Here is a 23,531-nt window from a genome sequence, read left to right as displayed (position 1 = left end):
GTAATTATGGAGTTTTTGCAACCCCCATCCAGCCAGAAAGTAGGAGATGCAGAATTTGATCCATGGGATCTGTAGTTGGAGAGGGGCCCTCACAAGACTGTACTACCAACCCAATGACTAATAACAATGTGCAAGCTTTGAGTTCCCTAGAATCTTCATCGGGCCAGATGTCACAAAATAAAAAGAGGCAAAAAGCAGATTTTGAGCATATTCTAGAGATCCTGATGTAAAGATCTTCCCAGCCCCAGTCTGAAACTTCAGCCACCATACCACATTGACCGTTGACCTTTGACCTTTGGCATGTTCACCAAGTGATTGTTTATATGCATGCTGTGATAAGTTGTGTGTGTGTAAAATGTGTCACAGAATCAGAGTTGGAAGGGGCCATACAGAACTTCTAGACCAATCCCCTACCCAATGCAGGATAAGCCTAAAGCATCTCTGACAACTGACCTATGGTGACTCCTGCTGGGGCTTTCAAGGCAAGTGAGAAGCAGAGGTGGTTTGCCATTGCCTTCCTCTGCAGAGTCTTCTTTGGTGGTCTCCCATCCAAGTACTGACCCTGTTTAGCTTCTGAGATTTGACAAGATCAGGCTATACCATGCCACTTTCCCTTCCCACAGCGATAAGTTACCACTTGGAAAATAATTGCATGTTTTCACTCATTATTACTCTGTCCAGTACTGTCAATGATGATGCCTGGTATGCTTTTTAAAGTACTGCTGGAATAGAGACACAAAAGTGTCTTATCCTGAGTCATACCATTATCGTCTATCCAGGTCAGTATCGCCTGGCAGAGACTCTTCAAGGATTCAGGCAGAGGTCTTTCACATTACCTGCTTCCTGATCCTTTTAACTGGTGATGCTGGGGACTGAGCCTGAGACTTGGAAGAAACCATTTGCATTAACTTTCTTCACCAACAGCAGTGCTGGATTCAGTATAACCTCATGGCTTCTAACTGAGTAAGAAATGGTCAGCTGAACCCCACTGAAGGTGTGTCTCCACCTTCCCAACCAGCATCACTTCTGTTCTGTCTTGTCTGGGTTCAGTTCCAGTTTGTTTCTTTTCAGCATTTGGCCACAGGCAGCAGCTCGAGACCTCTAACACATTGTCAGGTCTGTTGCCTACAGTCCCTCCATATTGCCTACTCTGAGTATATTGCAGTATGTTCTCATGTGTCTGTTTTTCACAGTTGCTGTCTAGTTCCCTGGACGGCTGAGCTCTTATCTGGGATGGCTCGCCGCAGCGGCTTTGGGACAGCTCCTTCCTGCTGTCCCACTGACTATACCCAGCTGGATGGGCACCGGGGGTGGGGGGCCTGTGTAGAGGGATAGATATATTGTAACAAGCACTCAGTACGTCATTCTCAACAAGAGACCTGTGTACAGCTAGATGCTTTTACTTGCCTCTGTGTAACCTATGGACATATATATGCTGAAGCTAGGATATCTCATTAAAGAACCTTTGACTCAAGAGAGCTTGGATTTCTTGCTGCAAGGGGGTCGGAGTCAACTTCAACGTGTCCTGTTTTCTATAGACTGACACACATTAGAGTGGAGTATCATCAACATACTGATGATATCCAATTCCAAAGCTATGAACGGGGCAAACTGGCCATTAAAGCCCCCAGGAAAAGTCCAGGTGGGTCGATGGCCCCACTGGAGCCATCTGAGCCTCCTTCCACCAGGACCACTGCAGCCCAAAGAGAGGGGCAGTCACGAGCCAGAGGTGTGGGGAAGGAGGACTGGCTGCAGCAAGGGACATACCCTCCCAGCCCATCCTTGCCCAATCCTGCTATCGTGAGGGAAACACCTGGTCGCGGCAAGGGACACACCTGGTTGTGGCAAGGGATGTGCCCAACCTTCACTGCAGCTGCCCAGCTTGGCTAACCACTTCCTGCTCAGAGCTGGCTGGGCAGATGCTCCCTCCCTTCTTGGGGTGGGGCTGGGGAACCCTTTTCCAGGGTCATTTCTTCCCCCCAATCTGACCCTGGCTACAAATGATTTCTCCTAAAGGCATGCCAGCCCTGCCCCCCCCCAATTCCACACTATCGATAGTTTGTGATCACAATTCCCATGCGTGGAAAAAGATTCAGTGCATACGCTGCCTCCCCCTGATCAGCAATGCTGCTTTTTAAACCCTGTTGATCACAGGGAGGGAGTGTACACTCTTCATGTAGACACCAAGCTCAGAAGCTTGGCAATCATGCTGAGATATGGGGCAGGGCCAACACACTCGTGCCAAATGTTCCTCCCTGCAAGGTCAGTAAAAGTGCAGACAATTCATCTGCACAGGGCTTTGGTGTTTCTTTGGTTTTTTTAAAAGGGAGAGGACATTAGACAGACAGGTGTGGTGATTAGGAAAGGTGCTCATGTCATGATGTGTACCCCACCAAAAGTCTGCCAGTGGTTGTATTGTATCTTACACCTGTATGTGAGTGAACAGTCTTATTGTCACAACGGTGCTGTCCTTACTTGCATGGTCCAAGACAGAGACAACCCTTCCATTGACAGATCCCCATAGCTTCACCTGTCAATTTCTCTAGTGTTCTGCAACTAGCAAAAAGACAACTGACCTATGGTGACTCCTGCTGGGGCTTTCAAGGCAAGTGAGAAGCAGAGGTGGTTTGCCATTGCCTTCCTCTGCAGAGTCTTCTTTGGTGGTCTCCCATCCAAGTACTGACCCTGTTTAGCTTCTGAGATTTGACAAGATCAGGCTATACCATGCCACTTTCCCTTCCCACAGCGATAAGTTACCACTTGGAAAATAATTGCATGTTTTCACTCATTATTACTCTGTCCTGTACTGTCAATGATGATGCCTGGTATGCTTTTTAAAGTACTGCAGGAATACAGACACAAAAGTGCCTTATCCTGAGTCATACCATTATCATCTATCCAGGTCAGTATCGCCTGGCAGAGACTCTTCAAGGATTCAGGCAGAGGTCTTTCACATTACCTGCTTCCTGATCCTTTTAACTGGTGATGCTGGGGACTGAACCTGAGACTTTCTGCATGCAAGGCAAATGACTGCTAAAGCGCATTGAAAGTGGATTGAAAGTGCATTATTCAGTGTGTGTGAAAGCAGTGCCCCGACTGGGGTCTAGTAGCACCTCAAAGACAAAGATTTTATTCCAGCATGGTTCACAGAAGTTTAGGCCAAAGTAAAGCCTTGTACGTCTTTAAGGTGCCACTAGACTCCTGCTTATTGTTGCTACAACAGACTAACAGGGCTACCCCTCTGGAATTATGACAAATAGGTTTCCACAGACAGGTCTCCTCTAGTGGCTAGAGAAGGAACAACTGACCACATCGAGGAATGAGGTCATGCATCATTAAGCTCCTTATGTGCTCCATAGGGATGCCTGTGCAAGCAGGCTGTGCAAAACATCCTGTCCATATTGGAGGATGCACAGGACCACTGTTTCTCAGGATTAGGGAAACCAGTTGGATCTGGATTCCTTATGACTGAATCCTAAAATTTTGAGACATGCCTGGACCAATGAGCAAAAGACCCAATATCCTCCCCAAACGAGAAGACTCAAAGAACCCTCATCGCATTGAGGAGTGAATAATACTTCTGTTTTTATCAGCTGCCCAAGCTGGCACATTCCTATTTGACTTGGGTCAGGTGGAAATAAAAACAATCCAAAAATATATCTGCAAGCCACAGCAAAGAGATTTCTCAATGTAGTTTAAACACACTCAGGAGGGTGGCCCAGAACAAATATATCCTTAACTATTGAGACCAGCGCATGAAATTACTCCCCTTTGAAAAAGGAAAATATCTGCTATACCTGTGGACAGGTGGGGCTGCTGGACAGCAGATGCCTGGAGACTCCTGGCTACAGCCCAGTGGGTGGAGGTGGAGCTAAGGGGATTTCAGCACTAGATACAAGGATGGAGTGTAGATACACCTGTGTGGGTGGAGTTCATAGGTACTTGCTTACAGTTCAGCAGCTCTTTGCCTGCTGTGCGCTGTTGGAAGCTTTCTGAGAATGGAGGGGTGTGTTTTCCGTGTGCTTTTGAAGTTACGGAGGTGAGTGACTTTTGCAATACTTATGCCAGTGATTGCAATAGAAGGAGGTTTTTTGTTTTTTGTTTTTTTTGCAGTGGATATGTTTTTTTAAAAAAAAGATCTCCAGTTTTTCTCTGTGGAGTGGACTTTTGTTGAAAGTGAAAAGCATGCCTGATTGAGATGTCTTTGGAAGTAATTCTCATGGTGGTTGGATTTTCTCCTTTTGCCAGATGTTGGAGTTTGTTCCTGTGGGGATGGGAGTGCGATAAGGGGAGATTCTTCCTTGGCAAATGAAACACCAGACCTCTGCAACAACGCAATCCAAAGCTGAGTTACACCCGTCTAAATGCATTTACTTTAATGAACTTAGAAGGGTATAACTTTGCTAAGGATTGTACTGCAAGGAGACTGAGAGAGAATTTTGGGCACCTTTTTGCCTCTTTGTCAGCTTTTTTTGGCACCCAGGAATGCAAGCTGTTGTTTTTTTTTAATTTGGGGGGAATCTCCAAGAGTGTTTGTCAGTATAATTGTCTCACACTTCTGGTTCATTGAGTTTTGGGGTATAACAAATCAGTTACGTACCATCTCCACTATAGGCCTTTGGGGTAAATGCTTCTCCCTGACATAATGGATGAAGTGACCTTTTATCCTGTTGTTGCCAAAGTCGGCCCCAGACAGTTTTCTGCCTGTAGGGGAATATTCAATAGCACTTCCTCCTACTTATTGCTAGAGGCCACAACGCCCCAGGGCAAGCGCAAGAGGGAGGAGGCCAGGTTCATCTGTTCTGCAAGATGAAAGAAAACAGTAAAATAGGTGTCCCCGTGGGCTCTTTAAAGACTTATAAAAATTATTCCAGCATAAGCTTTTGTGAGTCAGAATTCACTTCATCAGATGCATTGGAGTATCTGTCCATTCAGTTGATGTTTTTATAGTGTGGTGTGGTATGGCGTGAAGTGTAGTGGTTAGAGTGTTGGACTAGGAGACCCAGGTTTGAATCCCCACTCTCATGGAAGCTTACTGGGTTACCTTGGGCCAGTCACACACTCACAGCCTAACCTAGCTCACAGGGTCATGATGAAGATAAATTGGAGAAGAGTAGAACTATGTAAGCTGCTCTCCACTGGGAAGAAAGGTGGGATATAAATTAAATAAAATAAAAATAAATAGGGGGAGAAATGTTATTCAGAATGGGTGAGGGCCATCCTCTTTTTTCTTTTCTTTCTTTTTTGCATAGGCCAAGATGAGCGAATACAACAGAAAGTTACAGAAAGATATGCAAAATATTAGCACTCCTGGCAAGCAAGGAAATGCAGATCCTTTTTGAATCCTGTTAGGAAATGTAATTCCACACAATATGAACACCTTTACTGGTATATGTGGTTATGGGCCACAGTCCAGTTTATTAAATGTATGAAGTCATTCCATGTGTATCAACGGCAAGTGGGATTGTGCCTGTCACACCTGCCATTACCTGCATCTTCAGCAGAACTTGAGAAAGAGCCTGCACATGTACAAACTGTACATGGATTGACTCCAACATATAATCAAGGATCCTGCATTTTGTGGCCCTGCTGTGCTGGGCCCCACATGTGTTTGCTTAAAGGGTTGGATACAAGCAGTTTTTCTGCTGGTGAAAAAGGAAGGGAGGCTCCTCTTTGATGACCCCAAAAGGTAGAGGTGATTGCCTAGGGCTCCAGATGGCAGAAGTGCCAGGGCCACTGAAAGCAAGCAGTCCCCTCGCCCCAATGCCACCACCCAGGTTGCCAGACTGTCCAGTGGCTCACGGCTATCCAGCAGCTTGAGGTGCATTGGCTGGGCTGTCCAGCAGCTTGGGGCGTATCCATCGAGCTGGTTGGTTGGCTGGCTGGAGGTTTGGTGCCTGCCCAGGCCGACTGGCAGGGGCCATGCCTGGGGCAGAGGGATGGCCCTGCTGGGAACCGTGGAACCTGCATGGACAAGTGCCCTGTGGAACAGGAGCTATAGTCCGGAATAGAAGACTGAATGGAAATGTTAACTGGATCCAAGCCAATAATTATCATCTTGTCTGTTAGCTGGTGGCATGTTTTACTCATGTTGATCAGATTTGGTTGGGCTTCATATTAATTTGCATCCTGCACAATCACGTGATAGGTGTTCAGAAGTCTCATACATGTTTGAGGGAATCTTATCTGTGCACGTGCACTTTGTAAATGCATTTAAATCAGTGGTTTTCAACTATATCTACTTCTATAGGTCCAGAGGAGTTAGCCGTGTTAGTCTGTAGTAGCAAAATCAAAAAGAGTCCAGTAGCACCTTTAAGACTAACCAATTTTATTGTAGCATAACCTTTTGAGAATCACAGTTCTCTTCGTCAGATGCATGGAGGGCAAAAAGAAACTGGTCAGATATAGAGGAGGAGAGGGGAGGGCGGAGTAAATGCAAACAGCTCCTTCTGATATGGAGATCAGTTTGCTTCTGTTAAGGAAATCAGTTACTTACCTCTGATAATGAGAGAACCATTCATAGTCCCTATTCAGTCCCAGCTTGACAGAGTCAAAGGGCATATATCACATTGGAGGATGAGCAGCTGCAAGAGCCAGAGACAGTGTAGTTGATGCCATTGGGTCCTGTAATTGTATTCCCTGGGTAGATATAAGGGCAGAGCTGGCATCTGGGTCTGTTGCAGGGCCTGGTACCTGTGCTGGTGACTCTGCTAGCCGATTCATGATTGTAAGTGAGAAGTTGTTTAAGGTTGGGGGGCTGTCTGTAGGCAAGGAGAGGTCTTCCACCCAGGGCTTCTGAGAGAGAGGTATCATTTTCCAGGATGGGCTGTAGCTCACTGATGATACGTTGGATGGGTTTGAGCTGGGAACTATAGGTGACAACCAGTGGTGTTCTGTTGTTAGTTCCTAAAGGAACTTCTCACTTACAATCATGAATTGGCTAGCAGAGTCACCAGCACAGGTACCAGGCCCTGCAACATGTGCCAACAATATCCATCTGCTTTGTACATTGGACAAACGAGCCAACTTCTACGCAAAAGAATAAATGGACACAAATCTGACATTCGAAATGGCAACGTCCAGAAACCAGTGGGAGAACACTTCAATCTACCAGGACATTCCATCAAAGACTTAAAGGTCACTGTAGTTCAACAGAAACCTTTCAAAAACAAAATCCAATGGGAAGCTGCTGAATTGGAATTCATATGTAAATTTGATTCTGTCAAGCTGGGACTGAATAGGGACTATGAATGGTTATCTCATTATCAGAGGTAACTGATTTCCTTAACAGAAGCAAACTGATCTCCATGTCAGAAGGAGCTGTTTGCATCTCCGTATCAGAAGGAGCTGTTTGCATCTACTCCGCCCTCCCCTCTCCTCCTCTATATCTGACCAGTTTCTTTTTGCCCTCCATGCATCTGACGAAGAGAACTGTGATTCTCGAAAGCTTATTCTACAATAAAATTGGTTAGTCTTAAAGGTGCTATTGGACTCTTTTTGATTTTACTTCTATAGGAACTGCTTCTAAACTTAGGGTTGGATCCAGCCAATGTTTTCACTCAATCTCACCAATTCCCTACAAGAACACTCATCTTACATGGCTTTTATACTTGTCGGTCCCATGATCCTCAGCATAGTCTTTTTGGGGTGGTGAAAAGAAGATGACTCGCTCTTTCACCAGCTTCATTTCATTCTGTATGATTTTCTTCTGTCACCTAGGCTCAGAGCTAAGCTACAAGTGACACCTGACACAGGTTGGACACTTGTCAGCTTCCCTCAAGTTTTGATGGGAAATGTAGGAATCTTGGTATTGCAGCTGTAAAACCAGGACACCTACATTTCCCATCAAAACTTGAGGTAAGCTGACAAGTGTCCAACCTGTGTAAGGCATCACTTGTAGCTTGGCTCTGAGTCTCTCAATTCTTCTATCATCCCTTGCTTGTGTGCACCTTTTCCTGCCTTTACCAGTTTGGTTTTGTAGTGACTTGAGAGCCAAGCTACAAGTGACGCCTGACACAGGTTGGACACTTGTCAGCTTCCCTCAAGTTTTGATGGGAAATGTAGGCATCCTGGTCTTGCAGCTGTAATGGATAGCCAAACTGTAGAACCAGGATGCCTACATTTCCCATCAAAACTTGAGGTAAGCTGACATGTGTCCAACCTGTGTAAGGCGTCACTTGTAGCTTGGCTCTCAGTTGCCTTATACCTCTTCAAAAATTTAGAAATGCCACCTTTGGTTAAGTTTCCACCAATTTTTCTTCTAATTTCTTCATAACTGTAGCCTTGTTCACTTAATAGTACTATTTTACGTCACTTTCTGGGTGACCAGTCAACTCTTTGTGCCATTTCTTTAATTTTATTACGTTTTATAAGGTCACTAAATGAAAGACCACAAAACAAATCAACTAATTTGATAGCAATCACATAACACACTGACAAATGACCTCCTCTCAGCTCCAATACATGACCTCAATAGCTGAATCCTACTGTGACCTGATTGGCTCATTGCCAAAACAAGATGACACCTGATTGGCTCGCAAAGACTCATGCTCATTGGCTACATTCAAATGAAGGAAAGTTACTTCATATCAACCTAAGCAAGTTGTGCTTCCTTTTCCTGGTTATTTGGCTATAACATTTGATAGAATACAGATAATTGAACAGACTTTGTTGCATTACATTCTTGATTAAATTATCTTTCCATTGATATATAATTTTATGGTATTCAAAAAAAAAGTGGTGTTATGAGTCATCAAACCTAAAAAATGCACTTTTTCCAAAGGGTTTCCACAATTTTGGCCATTAGTGTAATGTGATATAGTGGTTAAAGCATCAGACTAGAACCAGAGCGCCTTGGCTTCCAATTCCCATTCCAATATGCAGCTTGCTTCAGCTAATCATTTTCTCAATGTAGCCTACTTCATTGGGTTGATGGGAGGATAAATGGGGAAATGGTTAACATTTGAATTTTATATAATTACAGTTCTCCAAGGTACTTTTTACATTTCAATGTCCCTTGATTGTAGTTTTCCCCCCTCATAACCTCATATATAAATGTCTGCCTCGCAAAGATCCACTACCTTGCATCTGATGAATCAAGCGCTAGTCCTCAAAAGCTTATACTGGAATAAAAGCTTATACTGGATCCTACCTAAAATTTCCATCTGCCCAAGGGGAAGGGCAGCTTTCACCAGTTCTCCCCTTCCAGAACTCCAGTCTCCCCTAGTTGTTCTAGATGGTCTCCTGTCCCCCAGGAGCACCATTTCAAGGGGTGTTTTGGAGTGACAGGGGAGGGGGGACAGAAAGTCCATGAACACTTTTGGTGTGATCCAAGCCAATATTTTGTTAGTCTTCTAAATGCCCCAATGCACCTGTTTTATTCTTGCTGCAGTCGGTGAACACGGCAACCCCTCCAGAATTATTTACAAATTGTATTTCCTTATTCTTAGTGAGAGCTTGAAGCCTGAGACAGGTTTACCTAGTAAGACAAACTGTGGAGATGGTTCATTGTATCAGTTGGACCCGTGGAGGCAAAAAATTCTTTCTGTAGGAGAAATGACCAACCTTAATGTTGATGCTGTGTGTTTTACCCGGGTTGAAAAACTGTTGAACTGGTTTGTAACTGATTCTCGGCACTGTCTCTCCTACAGCTATAAGTGCATCTGCATAATTCTCTTGTGTTCGGGTATCGTGTTCTACATGTCCATACGCAAAGGGAAACAAGTCAAAGCTGAAAGGGAATGGGACACCACTTCTACACCAAAACAGAAAACAACAACAGAAGCTGAGCTGCCTTTGAAGCTTTTGTCCACAGAAAAATATAAATCCCTGTTTCAATTTGATGGAATCTGGTAGGTTCTGCAAGCACAACTTTCCTTTCCAAGTATTTAAATTTGGAAAGTAGAACGAGATGAAGGTGCTTTCTGTCTCCCTTACTTTACAATCTTCCCGTTGAACATTGGCTATTGTTGTATAATCGAGGCTCGATACCACTGTACACTGTGCCAACAATATTATTGCAGTCAGCTATTCCGGGCTCCACACTTCAGGGGAGGACAACTACCCACAGCTCCACTGCTCCTAGGAGAGGGAAAAAGAAGAGCAGGCTTCTGTCAGCATTTGCACATGCCCTGCCTGGGACTTACAGCCAAGCTACAAGTGACGAATTACACTTGCCTGGCAAGTGAACAGATTCACATGTATTCCTCCTTGTTCACTTGCCATTCACTTACGCTCAACTTGATCAAGTGGAGAGCAAGTGAATGGCAAGTGAACAGGGAGGAATACACGTGAGTCTGTTCACTTGCCAGGCAAGTGTAATTCGTCACTTGTAGCTTGGCTCTGAGACAGCTGGCTTCTTGTGGCAGCAGTGGCTCCTGCCCACCTCACACAGTATTAGGGCCACCTCTTGTTTGGCCCTGGCAGGGGGACTCAGTGATGGGATGACAGTGATTCTGGGACCCCCACCTTGGACTTTGCCAAGGCCCCGGACTCACTAACACCGCCCCTGAGTGCAGTAGCTGATTGTTGGCAAGCTATGGTGATGATTTGATTGACAGTTACAATAAAATTTCAGGTTCTACAGTAAATAGAAAGCTGTCGTTATGGATATAAATCTTCTGATCTTCAAAATGAGATTTATGGGCTCGGATCCTGTGAACAAGTTGTGTGCACACTAGATGGCCTCTGCTGTGGAGCTCTCTTTGCCAGCACTTTCATTTGTACAAGATCAATTATTTTCAATGTGTAAATGGAAGTAATAATAATAACAATAACATTCAATTTATATACTGCCCTTCAGGACAACTTAATGCCCACTCAGAGTGGTTTACAAAGTATGTTGGAAGAGGAAACTGCAGAAACTCATTCATAGGCTCTAAGCCTTGTTGGTTTTTGAATCTCTAGCTATCTGTCCGTCCGTCCAGGATCCAAGCCTTAATATATGTCCAACACCTTGGGGAGAGGGTGGAAGTCCCCCCAGGGAGGCCCTATAAGAGGACTGGCAGAGGCCAGTGAGGAATAGCTGGGAGAGGAGAATGGAGAGCAAGAGAGAGAGAAAGAGAGACAACAGAGTGGAGAAGTGGCATGGCTGACTATCAGGGAAGCCTGGCCAGCCCAGCGGAGGGAGACAGGGTGCAGGGGTGATGTAAACCCACTCCTTCCTACAATTCTGAGGCTTACCCCAAGCTGAACCTGATGTGTGGGTCAACTGGAGGGCGAGCCCCCCTCCAGGCTTTAACACCCCTGGTGTGGAGCCTGACAGAGGGCTTATCAGTTTCCTCAGTACGTCAGTGGAGAACAAGACAGTTCCCGCTGTTGGTTGCTGAGGAATCTTGCAAGGATTTTTTGGTCTTTTTTTAATGGCACCAATGTTGTAACCTTGCTGTGTTTCTTTTAAACCCAAAAAAGAATGGACTAAAAAGTACAGAAAGCACAGGTGAGAACTTTTAAAAGATCATTTTAGATTCAGGGCTCTCTGCAGAGTTTTTGTGTTAGCCGCATTGCAGCATTATCCCCCTCCCCTGCAGTTGCAAGGGTATTTTTCCTTACAGTTCCAACATTGCAATGTTGCTATTTAATTTTTTTAAAGATCAGGAAAAAAACTGGATTGATTGTTGTTCAACCAATCAGAATGCAGCGGAATAAAGCGGAGAATGAAAGCCAAGGCCAGGTCTCACACCTAAGAAAGCATTCAGCACGTCAAAAAAGCCCCGGGTTAACTTTGCTGGGCGGCGGGGGGGGACCATCAGGGTATGAGCACAGGGAGAAAAGCTGCAAAAAAGCCAGGGAAAGAGAAGTTCTGCGACAGATACAGCTTTTCTCCATGTGGAACTGGAAAAAGTCTGGGAAGCACTTTGGAGACTGGATTGGGGTATTTTGACAGTGCGTGCAGAACTCTGGAAATAAATCAATGCAGTATGGGGCCAGAACTGATTTAAAAAAAAACCATGCAGAACAGACCTTGATGAGGTAGGCCATTCTGTAAGTGAAGGCCACAACAGGGAGCAGGTGTTGATTTTGCCCATTTGCAGGATGGCACCTGCAGAAAGCCCTGATCAAGTGGATAAAGTTGTCATGGTGGCGCAGAGAGAGAGGGAGAGATTGTCCTATAGATAGGAGGGGCCAAGACCAAGGTCATGTGATAGCCAATACAGAGCTGTGGTATTCTGTACTCGCCATTAACGTATGTAGTTAACGTATGTAGAGTGTGACACATTGTTTTAGTCTCAATGTTACTGTGGTGTGGGTCCAGGTGGCCAGATCTGCTGTGTCAAGGTAAGGGGCCATCTTGCAAGCTAGACTGAGTTGGAAGAAACCATTATTTGCATTAACTTTCTTCACCAACAGCAGTGCTGGATTCAGTATAACCTCATGGCTTCTAACTGAGTAAGAAATGGTCAGCTGAACCCCACTGAAGGTGTGTCTCCACCTTCCCAACCAGCATCACTTCTGTTCTGTCTTGTCTGGGTTCAGTTCCAGTTTGTTTCTTTTCAGCATTTGGCCACAGGCAGCAGCTCGAGACCTCTAACACATTGTCAGGTCTGTTGCCTACAGTCCCTCCATATTGCCTACTCTGAGTATATTGCAGTATGTTCTCATGTGTCTGTTTTTCACAGTTGCTGTCTAGTTCCCTGGACGGCTGAGCTCTTATCTGGGATGGCTCGCCGCAGTGGCTTTGGGACAGCTCCTTCCTGCTGTCCCACTGACTATACCCAGCTGGATGGGCACTGGGGGTGGGGGGCCTGTGTAGAGGGATAGATATATTGTAACAAGCACTAAGTACGTCATTCTCAACAAGAGACCTGTGTACAGCTAGATGCTTTTACTTGCCTCTGTGTAACCTATGGACATATATATGCTGAAGCTAGGATATCTCATTAAAGAACCTTTGACTCAAGAGAGCTTGGATTTCTTGCAAGGGGGTCGGAGTCAACTTCAACGTGTCCTGTTTTCTATAGACTGACACACATTAGAGTGGAGTATCATCAACATACTGATGATATCCAATTCCAAAGCTATGAACGGGGCAAACTGGCCATTAAAGCCCCCAGGAAAAGTCCAGGTGGGTCAATGGCCCCACTGGAGCCATCTGAGCCTCCTTCCACCAGGACCACTGCAGCCCAAAGAGAGGGGCAGTCACGAGCCAGAGGTGTGGGGAAGGAGGACTGGCTGCAGCAAGGGACATACCCTCCCAGTCCATCCTTGCCCAATCCTGCTATCGTGAGGGAAACACCTGGTCGCAGCAAGGGACACACCTGGTTGTGGCAAGGGATGTGCCCAACCTTCACTGCAGCTGCCCAGCTTGGCTAACCACTTCCTGCTCAGAGCTGGCTGGGCAGATGCTCCCTCCCTTCTTGGGGTGGGGCTGGGGAACCCTTTTCCAGGGTCATTTCTTCCCCCCAATCTGACCCTGGCTACAAATGATTTCTCCTAAAGGCATGCCAGCCCTGCCCCCCCCCCCAATTCCACACTATCGATAGTTTGTGATCACAATTCCCATGCGTGGAAAAAGATTCAGTGCATACGCTGCCTCCCCCTGATCAGCAATGCTGCTTTTTAAACCCTGTTGATCACAGGGAGGGAGTGTACACTCTTCATGTAGACACCAAGCTCAGAAGCTTGGCAATCATGCTGAGATATGGGGCAGGGCCAACACACTCGTGCCAAATGTTCCTCCCTGCCAGGTCAGTAAAAGTGCAGACAATTCATCTGCACAGGGCTTTGGTGTTTCTTTGGTTTTTTTTAAAGGGAGAGGACATTAGACAGACAGGTGTGGTGATTAGGAAAGGTGCTCATGTCATGATGTGTACCCCACCAAAAGTCTGCCAGTGGTTGTATTGTATCTTACACCTGTATGTGAGTGAACAGTCTTATTGTCACAACTGTGCTGTCCTTACTTGCATGGTCCAAGACAGAGACAACCCTTCCATGGACAGATCCCCATAGCTTCACCTGTCAATTTCTCTAGTGTTCTGCAACTAGCAAAAAAAGTATCTCTCTCTCTCTCTCTGACTTCAACTTCAAGGAAGAGGGAAACAATTAACAAAGGTTTCCCAGAGGTGTTGTTGTGTTTGGCTTGATCACAGTGGACGAGAGGTTAGAGTCTTTCACAAGAAGTGAACACATCACAATTATGTTCATCTTGGCACTTCTGTGACCTTCTGCCCACCTGTCTTGTTGACCATGAGCAGCTGCTTTGCCCCTATAGCAGCCCGATTTCAGTAGAATGCCTGAACCCTTGCAAAGTGGAGTGGACAGATGATTTTGCCACTTTGGGAGCACATTTAAATCAGGTCTGAATCAGAGGCAGAGAAAGAGGTTTGGTCTCTACATATGAAGCATAATGCGACGGTAAAGGCCAAGGTGGTGGAATGGACTGACCACCATAGAACTGCAGGAGAGATCTTAGATTTTTGACTGCTGCCTTACCTGTAGGTCATTATCAACAATAACAACAACAAACATACTTCATTGCAAGTAAGCAGGAAGTAAAGCGATCTAGAACTTCTCTCCCTCCCCCCTCCCTCCATTGTGCTACAGTCACTCTCCAAGCAAGCTGAAGTAGCTTTCCGCCTCTCTCCCAGTGCTTCTGTCATCTCTTTTACTTGAAAGCCACTGCAGCAGCTTCTCTCTGCCTTCCCTTTTGTGTGAAGACATGCATGCGCATGTATGTGCATGCATGCGCAAGCACGCGAACCCACACACACACACCTTTGCTCTGGATAGGTAAATGACAGCACTGGACCTTTCCTTATTCACCTCTCCTCTTCCTTCCCCGCACACACATGTGCACTCTTGCTCTGGATGGAAAAAGAACATGCTATCAACTGTCTCCCTCTGGATCAAAGCTGATATTTCCCTCTACCAGGAAAAACATAGCAGTAATTGCTTTTGCTTTTCCCAGCAGGGCAAGTTACTATTTGGGATGTTGGATTTCATGCAGACCTTCTCTGAAACACTTCTGTCATTTCTATGCAATCCACCATTTTGTGACTAGCAGCACCCGCCACCTTCCAAGCAACCATTTTGTGGCAGGTAGTGCCCATGGCTCAGGAAAAAAATTCAAGAAGCTCCCAGAATCATAAAGTCAGAGCTCCCCTGTGCTTGGTTTCTTAATTATTTGCATGGATTTTTTTACAGAGGCAAACTGGCATATCTACCTCTACCCCGTCACTCCTGCTGCATGCCTAGACCCCAATTCGGTGTTAACTGAAACTGGAAATGCTGCTTAGGCCAAGGGAGGAGGGAGGACATTGCAGAAACCAGTCTAGGGAATGGCTATAGGCTGTGCTGTGTATTTGTTTCCACTGTGTTCATCTTGTAGATCTAAAAACAAATATTACAAAACATACTTCAATCCCCACATCTCCCAAAGTAAACTATTCCCAAGTACCTTGGCAAGCCAGGGCTGGCATCAGAGGTTGGCATTGTCAGGGCTTACCAAGGCCCAAGCTTCAGCAGGGGCTCTTCTGGGAAACCCTGGCCCCGCTGTTTCTCCTCCTTTGCAGCTGATTGATGCCTACTCCTCTTCAAGTGCGCAGACATTGACTGGAGCAAGGCAAAGAAACAGGCACCACCATTTACCTTGCTTTCTAGCCTCATACTCATATTGTAAAATCAAAAAGAGTCCAGTAGCACCTTTAAGACTAACCAATTTTATTGTAGCATAAGCTTTCGAGAATCAAGTTCTCTTCATCAGATGCATGATACAAACTGGGAAGTGTGTGCTCCCACTGGTGGACTCCAGGTACATGTTTCTGCAACATTTTTAAAGGGCTAAGAAATACCCAAGATGCATACAAAGAATAACTTGTACACTGCATAATGACTATACATGTGTTCCCTGCCTTCTTGGCAACAGGGTAAACGCAAAAGCCAACATTGTATATTCGTTATAGTGTTACCAGTTGTTACCAGAACTGCTATTTTATGGGGAAATTAGCACGCAATCTGGATTAAATTAGTGCGGATCTTAACCAATGTATATCAGAGTCTGTACTTCCGGATTACTCATGCAATAGAGAGGCAGTAACTAATCAGTAGAAAACGTGTTTACTAGAGATGTTGCGTATGCCTACAATAGCACATACAAGCAAGGAACATACAAGAGCTAGGAAATACAGAGTAGAAAAACAGAGCCATTTGCATGAGCAGGGAGCCCGCTTGAGATCGAAGAAGCGGGGCAATACGTTACCTGATCACGGCGAGAAGCAGAGAAGCAGCTGCAAAGCAGGGTAATATCTAATGCCTGCACTAGATACGCAGAGTGACAGTCGGGGGTCAGGAGGGGAATGGCGCACCCCTCATGACAGGGAGAGCCTGCTTAAGTACCCAAAACGTACCCTGAGGCAAGGGCCTTCCATGTGGTTCTCAGGAGGGGAAACAAAAGCTTGATGGTTCTACAACTATCGCTAATGGGCCACTTTAGTGTCTGAATATATGATTGTGACACCTCGGGAAGAGGGGACAAAGGAGGGGAGGGGAGTGCCAGGCGGGTTGATTGAATCTGCCAGGAAGCTGGAGTTGTCTTGATGGCATCTGCTCTGGAATGTGGTGGTTGTATTGACATGCGTCCATTAGGTGTTCTGGACAACCGGCACTTAGCTTCCATTCCGGGGCGGCTTCCAGCAATATGCATAGCAGGGTGAGGCTGGGTTCCGTGGACATGACAGGAGCCTGGTCTTGCGATGGCAGCCTCAGAGCAAACTGTCTTTGCCACCTGGGAACATGGCTTCTTCCTTGGCACGTCTCGTAGGCTGGCTAGCAGGCTGCCTAGTGGCGAGGGCAGACCCAGTGACCATCCTGCAAGGAGCTCCCCTCGGGAACTGACCAGGGGGTGCCTGTCTAGGCTCGTGGAGGGTCCCTCCGGCTGGCACTGTGCTGCTAGTGGCATGGCTCTAGGCCCAGGTGAGGTAGGTGTCCAAGGAGACAGGGAACAGGTGCAGGTAACACAGTCCATAACAGCAGAGAGGCAGGAAGCAGGCATGGGCAATGCTGCCCCTGACAAAGTCTTAAACAGCAAAGCAGGAAACTGGCACAGTTCAGAGTGGGCCCCATAACAGGAGGGGGGGCCTGGCAACACAGTTTGGTGTAGTGGTTAAGAGCGCGGGACTCTAATCTAGAGAGCCGGGTTTGATTCCCCACTCCTGTACTTGAAGCCAGCTGGGTGACCTTGCGTCAGTCACAGCTCTCTGGAGCTCTCTCAGCCCCACCCACTTCACAGGGTGTTTTGTTGTGGGAATAATAATAGCATACTTTGTAAACCGCTCTGAGTGGGTGTTAAGACATTCTGAAGGGCGGTATATAAATCAAATGTTATTGTTGTTGTTACACTAGGATCTGGGACACCCAGATTCAAATTCCCACACTTCCATAGAAGCTCATGGGGTGACCTTGGACCATTCACACACTCTCAGCTGAACATACCTCACGAGGTTGTTGTGAGAAGAAAATGGAGGATAGGGGAAAATGGTATAAATCAAGTAAAATAAAATAAAAATACATGGGCATTGGCAATGAGAGAGACAAGACATCGTTATCTATATATCATGATATCAAAATAACGGAAAAGTAATTTTAAAACAAAAAAAAATTTAAAAGGTCGGGAAGATTTGTTCCCGCCCGCAAAAGCGGAAAATGCGGGTGTGGGGTGAATGCGGATTCGGCCAGTGACTATTGGGAACATAATGACACTCCAAGGAAGTGAAACTTCAGTAAAATTCAAGCACTGAACTGTCCTGCATAGGAACTGCCCACGAAAGCTTCCCACATGCTTCCAAATTTCCAAAAAAGAAACGGGAGAGAGCCATCAGTGCTGTCAGTGGGGGAAAGAGAGGCATCATTATCTTCAATGATGTTTCTTTATAAGGCAAGATCAAAATAACGGGAAAGTGCGCTCAAAAAATGACCGGGGAAGAAAGGTCCCGCCCAAAAAAGCGGTTTTCGAGCGGCCGTGTGACCAGAGGGACGCGCGAGAAAGACGGATTGGAAGCAGGAATGTGAACAAAGTAAATACAGTAAATAGAAAGCTGTTGTTATGGATATAAATCTTCTGATCTTCAAAATGAGATTTATGGGCTCGGATCCTGTGAACAAGTTGTGTGCACACTAGATGGCCTCTGCTGTGGAGCTCTCTTTGCCAGCACTTTCATTTGTAAAAGATCAATTATTTTCAATGTGTAAATGGAAGTAATAATAATAACAATAACATTCAATTTATATACTGCCCTTCAGGACAACTTAATGCCCACTCAGAGTGGTTTACAAAGTATGTTGGAAGAGGAAACTGCAGAAACTCATTCATAGGCTCTAAGCCTTGTTGGTTTTTGAATCTCTAGCTATCTGTCCATCCGTCTGTCCGTCCGTCCAGGATCCAAGCCTTAATATATGTCCAACACCTTGGGGAGAGGATGGAAGTTCCCCCAGGGAGGCCCTATAAGAGGACTGGCAGAGGCCAGTGAGGAATAGCTGGGAGAGGAGAATGGAGAGCAAGAGAGAGAGAAAGAGAGACAACAGAGTGGAGAAGTGGCATGGCTGACTATCAGGGAAGCCTGGCCAGCCCAGCGGAGGGAGACAGGGTGCAGTGTTACCAGAACTGCTTTTTATTATAAGGGGGAAATTAGCTTTAGCAGTCTGTAACTTAAAATAAGCGCGGATCTTAACCTATGTCTACGGAGGTCCCGATCCCAGACACTCTAGTGAAAAAGAGGCAGACTACAAATAGGTTCCAAACACGTGTATTTAGTGTGGCGTAAGCCTAAACTTGCACAAGCATACAAGGAACACACAAGATCTAGGAAACACAGAGTATGAAATACAGAGACGTTCGCATTAGCTGGTTCCCAACGATGATAGGGGGAATACTCACTTATCCTGAAGCGAAGCAGAGACACAGCAGTGAGGGGGGTGGTCTAGTGCCAGCACTGGAACCACAGACGGACAGCAAGGAAGTCTGGATAGGAATGGCCAAGGCAATGTGTGGTCTGAGAGACCAGCTTAAATACCCCAAAACGTACCCTGGGGCTGGTGCTGTACTTGGTGGTTCTCACAGATTAAAACAAAGGTTCCAATGGGTTACTGAATGGCTTGGATGGGCCACTTTGGTAATCTGATTGTGATAAGTGACACCTCAGGAAGAGGGGACAAAAGAGGGAGGGGGAAATCCAAGTGGGCTGAAAGGATGTTCCAGCGGACAGGGCTTGTCCTGATGTCATCAGCTCTGGAATGCGGAGGTTTCTTTGAGATGCATTCTCTAAGTGCTTGGGATGGTCGGCACTTAGTTCTTCTCCGGGGCGGCTCCTAAGATATGCAGAGCGGGGCGAGGTACTCTCGCTGCGGACGTGGTGTGCCCGCTTCGCCGAAATGGCTTCTCAAAGCAGTCTTCTTCCCAGGGTCTTCTGGCTGCCTAGGAACATGGATGCCGGCTGGGCATGGCTGGGGCTGGATAGCAGGCTGCCCGGTAGCGAGGGCAAGCTCGGCGACCGGCCCGCGGGAGGCTCCAGGCGGGAACTGACCAGGGAGTGCCTAGCCAGGCTCGTTGGAGGTTTCCCCGGCAGGCGCCCGGCTGCTAACAGCGGCTTGGGCCCATATGAGGCAGGCTTCCATGGAGGCAGGGGGAACAGCACTTAAAACACAGTCCAAAGCAGGGAACAGGCACGGTCCGTGGCAGATGGCAATGCAGGCACGGGGCACACTTGTAACACAGTCCAAACACGCACTGGGAAGTCCAGATACAGGTCAGGGCAGGGCTGCCCAGAAATAGAGTCCTTTGTGCAGTTAACCAAACATGGAGTCAGTAAACTACACAGTCTATTGCAGCAGCAAGGTAGTTGACACGCAGGCAGGAAACTGACACGTGTATTAACACACACACACGTGTAAAGCAATCTTTGTGTAGCAATAAAACAGCAATGCAGGAAACTTTAACACAGTTCATGGCAGGCTTTAAAGCAGGAGAGGGGGCCTACTTGGCAACAATTCCCCCCCTCGGAGACCCCGTGACGTCAGGCGCGCGGGTCTCCGAACTTGACTTCAAAGGCGAGGTGGTCGGCAATGTCCGGTGGTCGAGCTTCGAGCGAAGAAGGAGTGGGAAGGGAAGGGGGAGGAGGCGTCACTCAAAAATTTAGTTTAGAGAACCACCTAACCGAATAAGTGCAATTTGGATCAGCCAATGGGCTGCAGGTCTCTGGGTTCACACCAGGGGGTGTGCTAAGTGCAACAGTCAACATAAACAGCAATTCATAGGCAGCAATGAGCAATTCATGCATATAAATAGCAATAATTCATATTTTTGTACATTGATCAACTCATGGATGGGGGTAATTCATACGTAATTCATGGTGGATTAAGAGCACTAAAAACCAGGAGCAATTCATATACATGGATTAATTCATAGGCATAAGATTAAAAGCAAAGGCAATTCATGGGTCAATTCATGAATGCAGGATTAAAAGCAATTCATACAAGATAAAAGTGAAATGTGCAAGCAAGTCATAGACCAATTCATCGATACAATATTGGAGTAATTCATGGGTGGTTAAAATAATAAATATATATGTATATATGAGGTTAAAAGCAATCGATAGGATAGAACAATTCATAAGAGATTAAAACCAGTATATAAATAAAAGCAGCAATAATAAAAGCAAGTGCGAGGAAATAATTCATGAGGGTAAGCGACGGAAGGGCTCATGGGGGCAGAAAAATAAACTTCGCAATTAAAAGGCTAACTCATGGAGCCAGATTAAAACCAAATTCATAGAGTCTAAAATCAGGAATAACATAACCTTTAAAAGAGACCGTTCAGGAGTGGTCCCGGTTAAAACCAAATTCATAAAATGATAAATAGGCTAGAATTACCTCGGCGGAGGGAGTCAGGTTAAAAAGGCAATTCATGAGGTTAAAATCAAATTCATAGGGATAAAGTTAATAGGGGGTGAAAAAAGGGTCCCAGTTCATGGGAAGATCATGGGCGCACTTGCAGCAAATAGAGGGAGGGACTAGTTCGGGGCTAAATTCATGGGAGTAAAATTCATAAAAAGCAATGGCAAGAAACTCATAAGACCATAAAGCAACAAAGATCACAGATGGCTCAGTCCGCAGTACAGCTGCTAGACTGGGTTGCATATTTACAGAAACAAGCAAACTTAGTCCATGTGTTCCAAAACACACTTCCACCCCCCCTTGCTGTCTACGTCAATCCGCAGAGCAGGGTCGGCTGGCGGCAAGAAGGGCTTCAGGCACACAGTTCTAGTCCTCATGGAGGTAGTGCCGCTGGCAGTCGTTCGTAGGCGGGCCGTGGGCTGGGAGGCAGAGAAACATGTCCCCCCCTAGTCCACAAGAGGGCCTCGGAGCGGGGTCCGGCAGCAAAGCGTCCATGGGGCTGGTTCAGGATCCATACACATAAAGGCACAAGCATAGTTCATAATCACACAAGCAATGAAATAAACAAGGGATAAAAACGGGGCGCCAAGAACAACCATTAAGGCAAGAGGAGGTCGGGATTATAACGATCCAAGCGGTGGGACATCTGGAGTTGCTGGAGCTGTCGGCGGCTCCAACAGCCCAAATAAAGTAGTGAGGCACATAGTAAAACTTGAAAAGCCAAAATAACAATAATCGGGTGCAAAGCCAAATTGTAAATTCCAGTGGCAGTGGGGCTCCAGCCAAAGAGGGTTTCCCACCACGAGTGCTCACCGGTGGTCTTAATTCGCTGGGCAAGATCCAAAATTTCCTTGCCGTTGTGGGACACAACCAAAGCAGTAGTATCCCCGTCCCTCTGGATGCTCTGGAGGGTGCGGTGGAGCTGGGGGTGGGTCAGGAGCTCGTGGATTAGCTCCAGACCGATGCCGAGGGAAATGGGCTTCACATAACGATAGATGGAGGGTGCCACCAGGATCTCTTCTTGGGTCCAGACCGGTACCGTGTAGGTGAAGTCGCAGGCTGCCACCGAAGACAGGTTACAGAAGCAGCGGTTGACTCCCGGGATCACGGGCTTGAGCTGGAACGAGTTCAGGATCACAAAGTCGCAGGCCGTTCGCACGCAGGCACATCCTTTCCCAATGTAGACCACAGCGGAGCTGTTCTCCCGGACGACCTCGAAAGAGCATTCGTTGAGGGCGTCGACTTGCGGGGCTACACAGGGGTGATGAGGTGCAAAGGCTTGGTCCTGGCAAATGAAGCCGGTCTGGTCTCGATGCTGGCACCCTTGGAGGCTGACAAGCTGCCATCCGGTCGGGGTGAAGCGGGCCCAATGGTCGGGGTGGCGGGCGTAGAGAACTTCGGTGTCGCTGACTTGGAGTCCCAGAGGCACGACTGGATACACGTGGAATGACTCGTGCGCACTGGCCGTTAACAAAAATAATTTAAGCTCCTGGGTGGTCGGTGAGAATGAGGAATTTACAAGGGACCACCAGGACTCAAGCTCCAGTTCAATGAGTGACAATTTGGGCATAATCAATGTGGAGCCTGACAGAGGGCTTATCAGTTTCCTCAGTATGTCAGTGGAGAACAAGACAGTTCCCGCTGTTGGTTGCTGAGGAATCTTGCACGGATTTTTTGGTCTTTTTTTAATGGCACCAATGTTGTAACCTTGCTGTGTTTCTTTTAAAGCCAAAAAAGAATGGACTAAAAAGTACAGAAAGCACAGGTGAGAACTTTTAAAAGATCATTTTAGATTCAGGGCTCTCTGCAGAGTTTTTGTGTTAGCCGCATTGCAGCATTATCCCCCTCCCCTGCAGTTGCAAGGGTATTTTTCCTTACAGTTCCAACATTGCAATGTTGCTATTTAATTTTTTTAAAGATCAGGAAAAAAACTGGATTGATTGTTGTTCAACCAATCAGAATGCAGCGGAATAAAGCGGAGAATGAAAGCCAAGGCCAGGTCTCACACCTAAGAAAGCATTCAGCACGTCAAAAAAGCCCCGGGTTAACTTTGCTGGGCGGGGAGGGGAGGGAACCATCAGGGTATGAGCACAGGGAGAAAAGCTGCAAAAAAGCCAGGGAAAGAGAAGTTCTGCGACAGATACAGCTTTTCTCCATGTGGAACTGGAAAAAGTCTGGGAAGCACTTTGGAGACTGAATTGGGGTATTTTGACAGTGCGTGCAGAACTCTGGAAATAAATCAATGCAGTATGGGGCCAGAACTGATTTTAAAAAAACCCATGCAGAACAGACCTTGATGAGGTAGGCCATTCTGTAAGTGAAGGCCACAACAGGGAGCAGTTGTTGATTTTGCCCATTTGCAGGATGGCACCTGCAGAAAGCCCTGATCAAGTGGATAAAGTTGTCATGGTGGCGCAGAGAGAGAGAGAGATTGTCCTATAGATAGGAGGGGCCAAGACCAAGGTCATGTGATAGCCAATACAGAGCTGTGGTATTCTGTACTCACCATTAACGTATGTAGTTAACATATGTAGAGTGTGACACATTGTTTTAGTCTCATTGTTACTGTGGTGTGGGTCAAGGTGGCCAGATCTGCTGTGTCAAGGTAAGGGGCCATCTTGCAAGCTAGACTGAGTTGGAAGGAACCA

The 23,531-nt window shown here is 46.5% G+C and overlaps 1 protein-coding gene across 2 annotated transcripts in view; it reads left to right on the top strand.

The window, feature by feature from the left end:
* Nucleotides 1-3,963: 3,963 nt before the first annotated feature.
* Nucleotides 3,964-23,531, top strand: part of B4GALNT2 (beta-1,4-N-acetyl-galactosaminyltransferase 2) — a 57,716-nt gene continuing 38,148 nt past the window's right edge. The window contains exons 1-2 of one of the 2 annotated variants that reach the window (XM_054992952.1): nt 3,964-4,039; nt 9,651-9,851. In XM_054992952.1, coding sequence (XP_054848927.1) covers nt 3,999-4,039; nt 9,651-9,851 — 242 coding nt within the window. In that variant the 5' untranslated portion in view covers nt 3,964-3,998. Of the gene's footprint in view, nt 4,040-9,650; nt 9,852-23,531 lie in introns of those variants that run through there. The other variant, XM_054992953.1, reaches the window with a different exon arrangement.

Source organism: Eublepharis macularius, chromosome 12, assembly GCF_028583425.1.
Source record: "Eublepharis macularius isolate TG4126 chromosome 12, MPM_Emac_v1.0, whole genome shotgun sequence".
Classification (NCBI taxonomy): Eukaryota; Metazoa; Chordata; class Lepidosauria; order Squamata; family Eublepharidae; genus Eublepharis; species Eublepharis macularius.
This window is presented reverse-complemented; position numbering and strand designations above follow the sequence as displayed.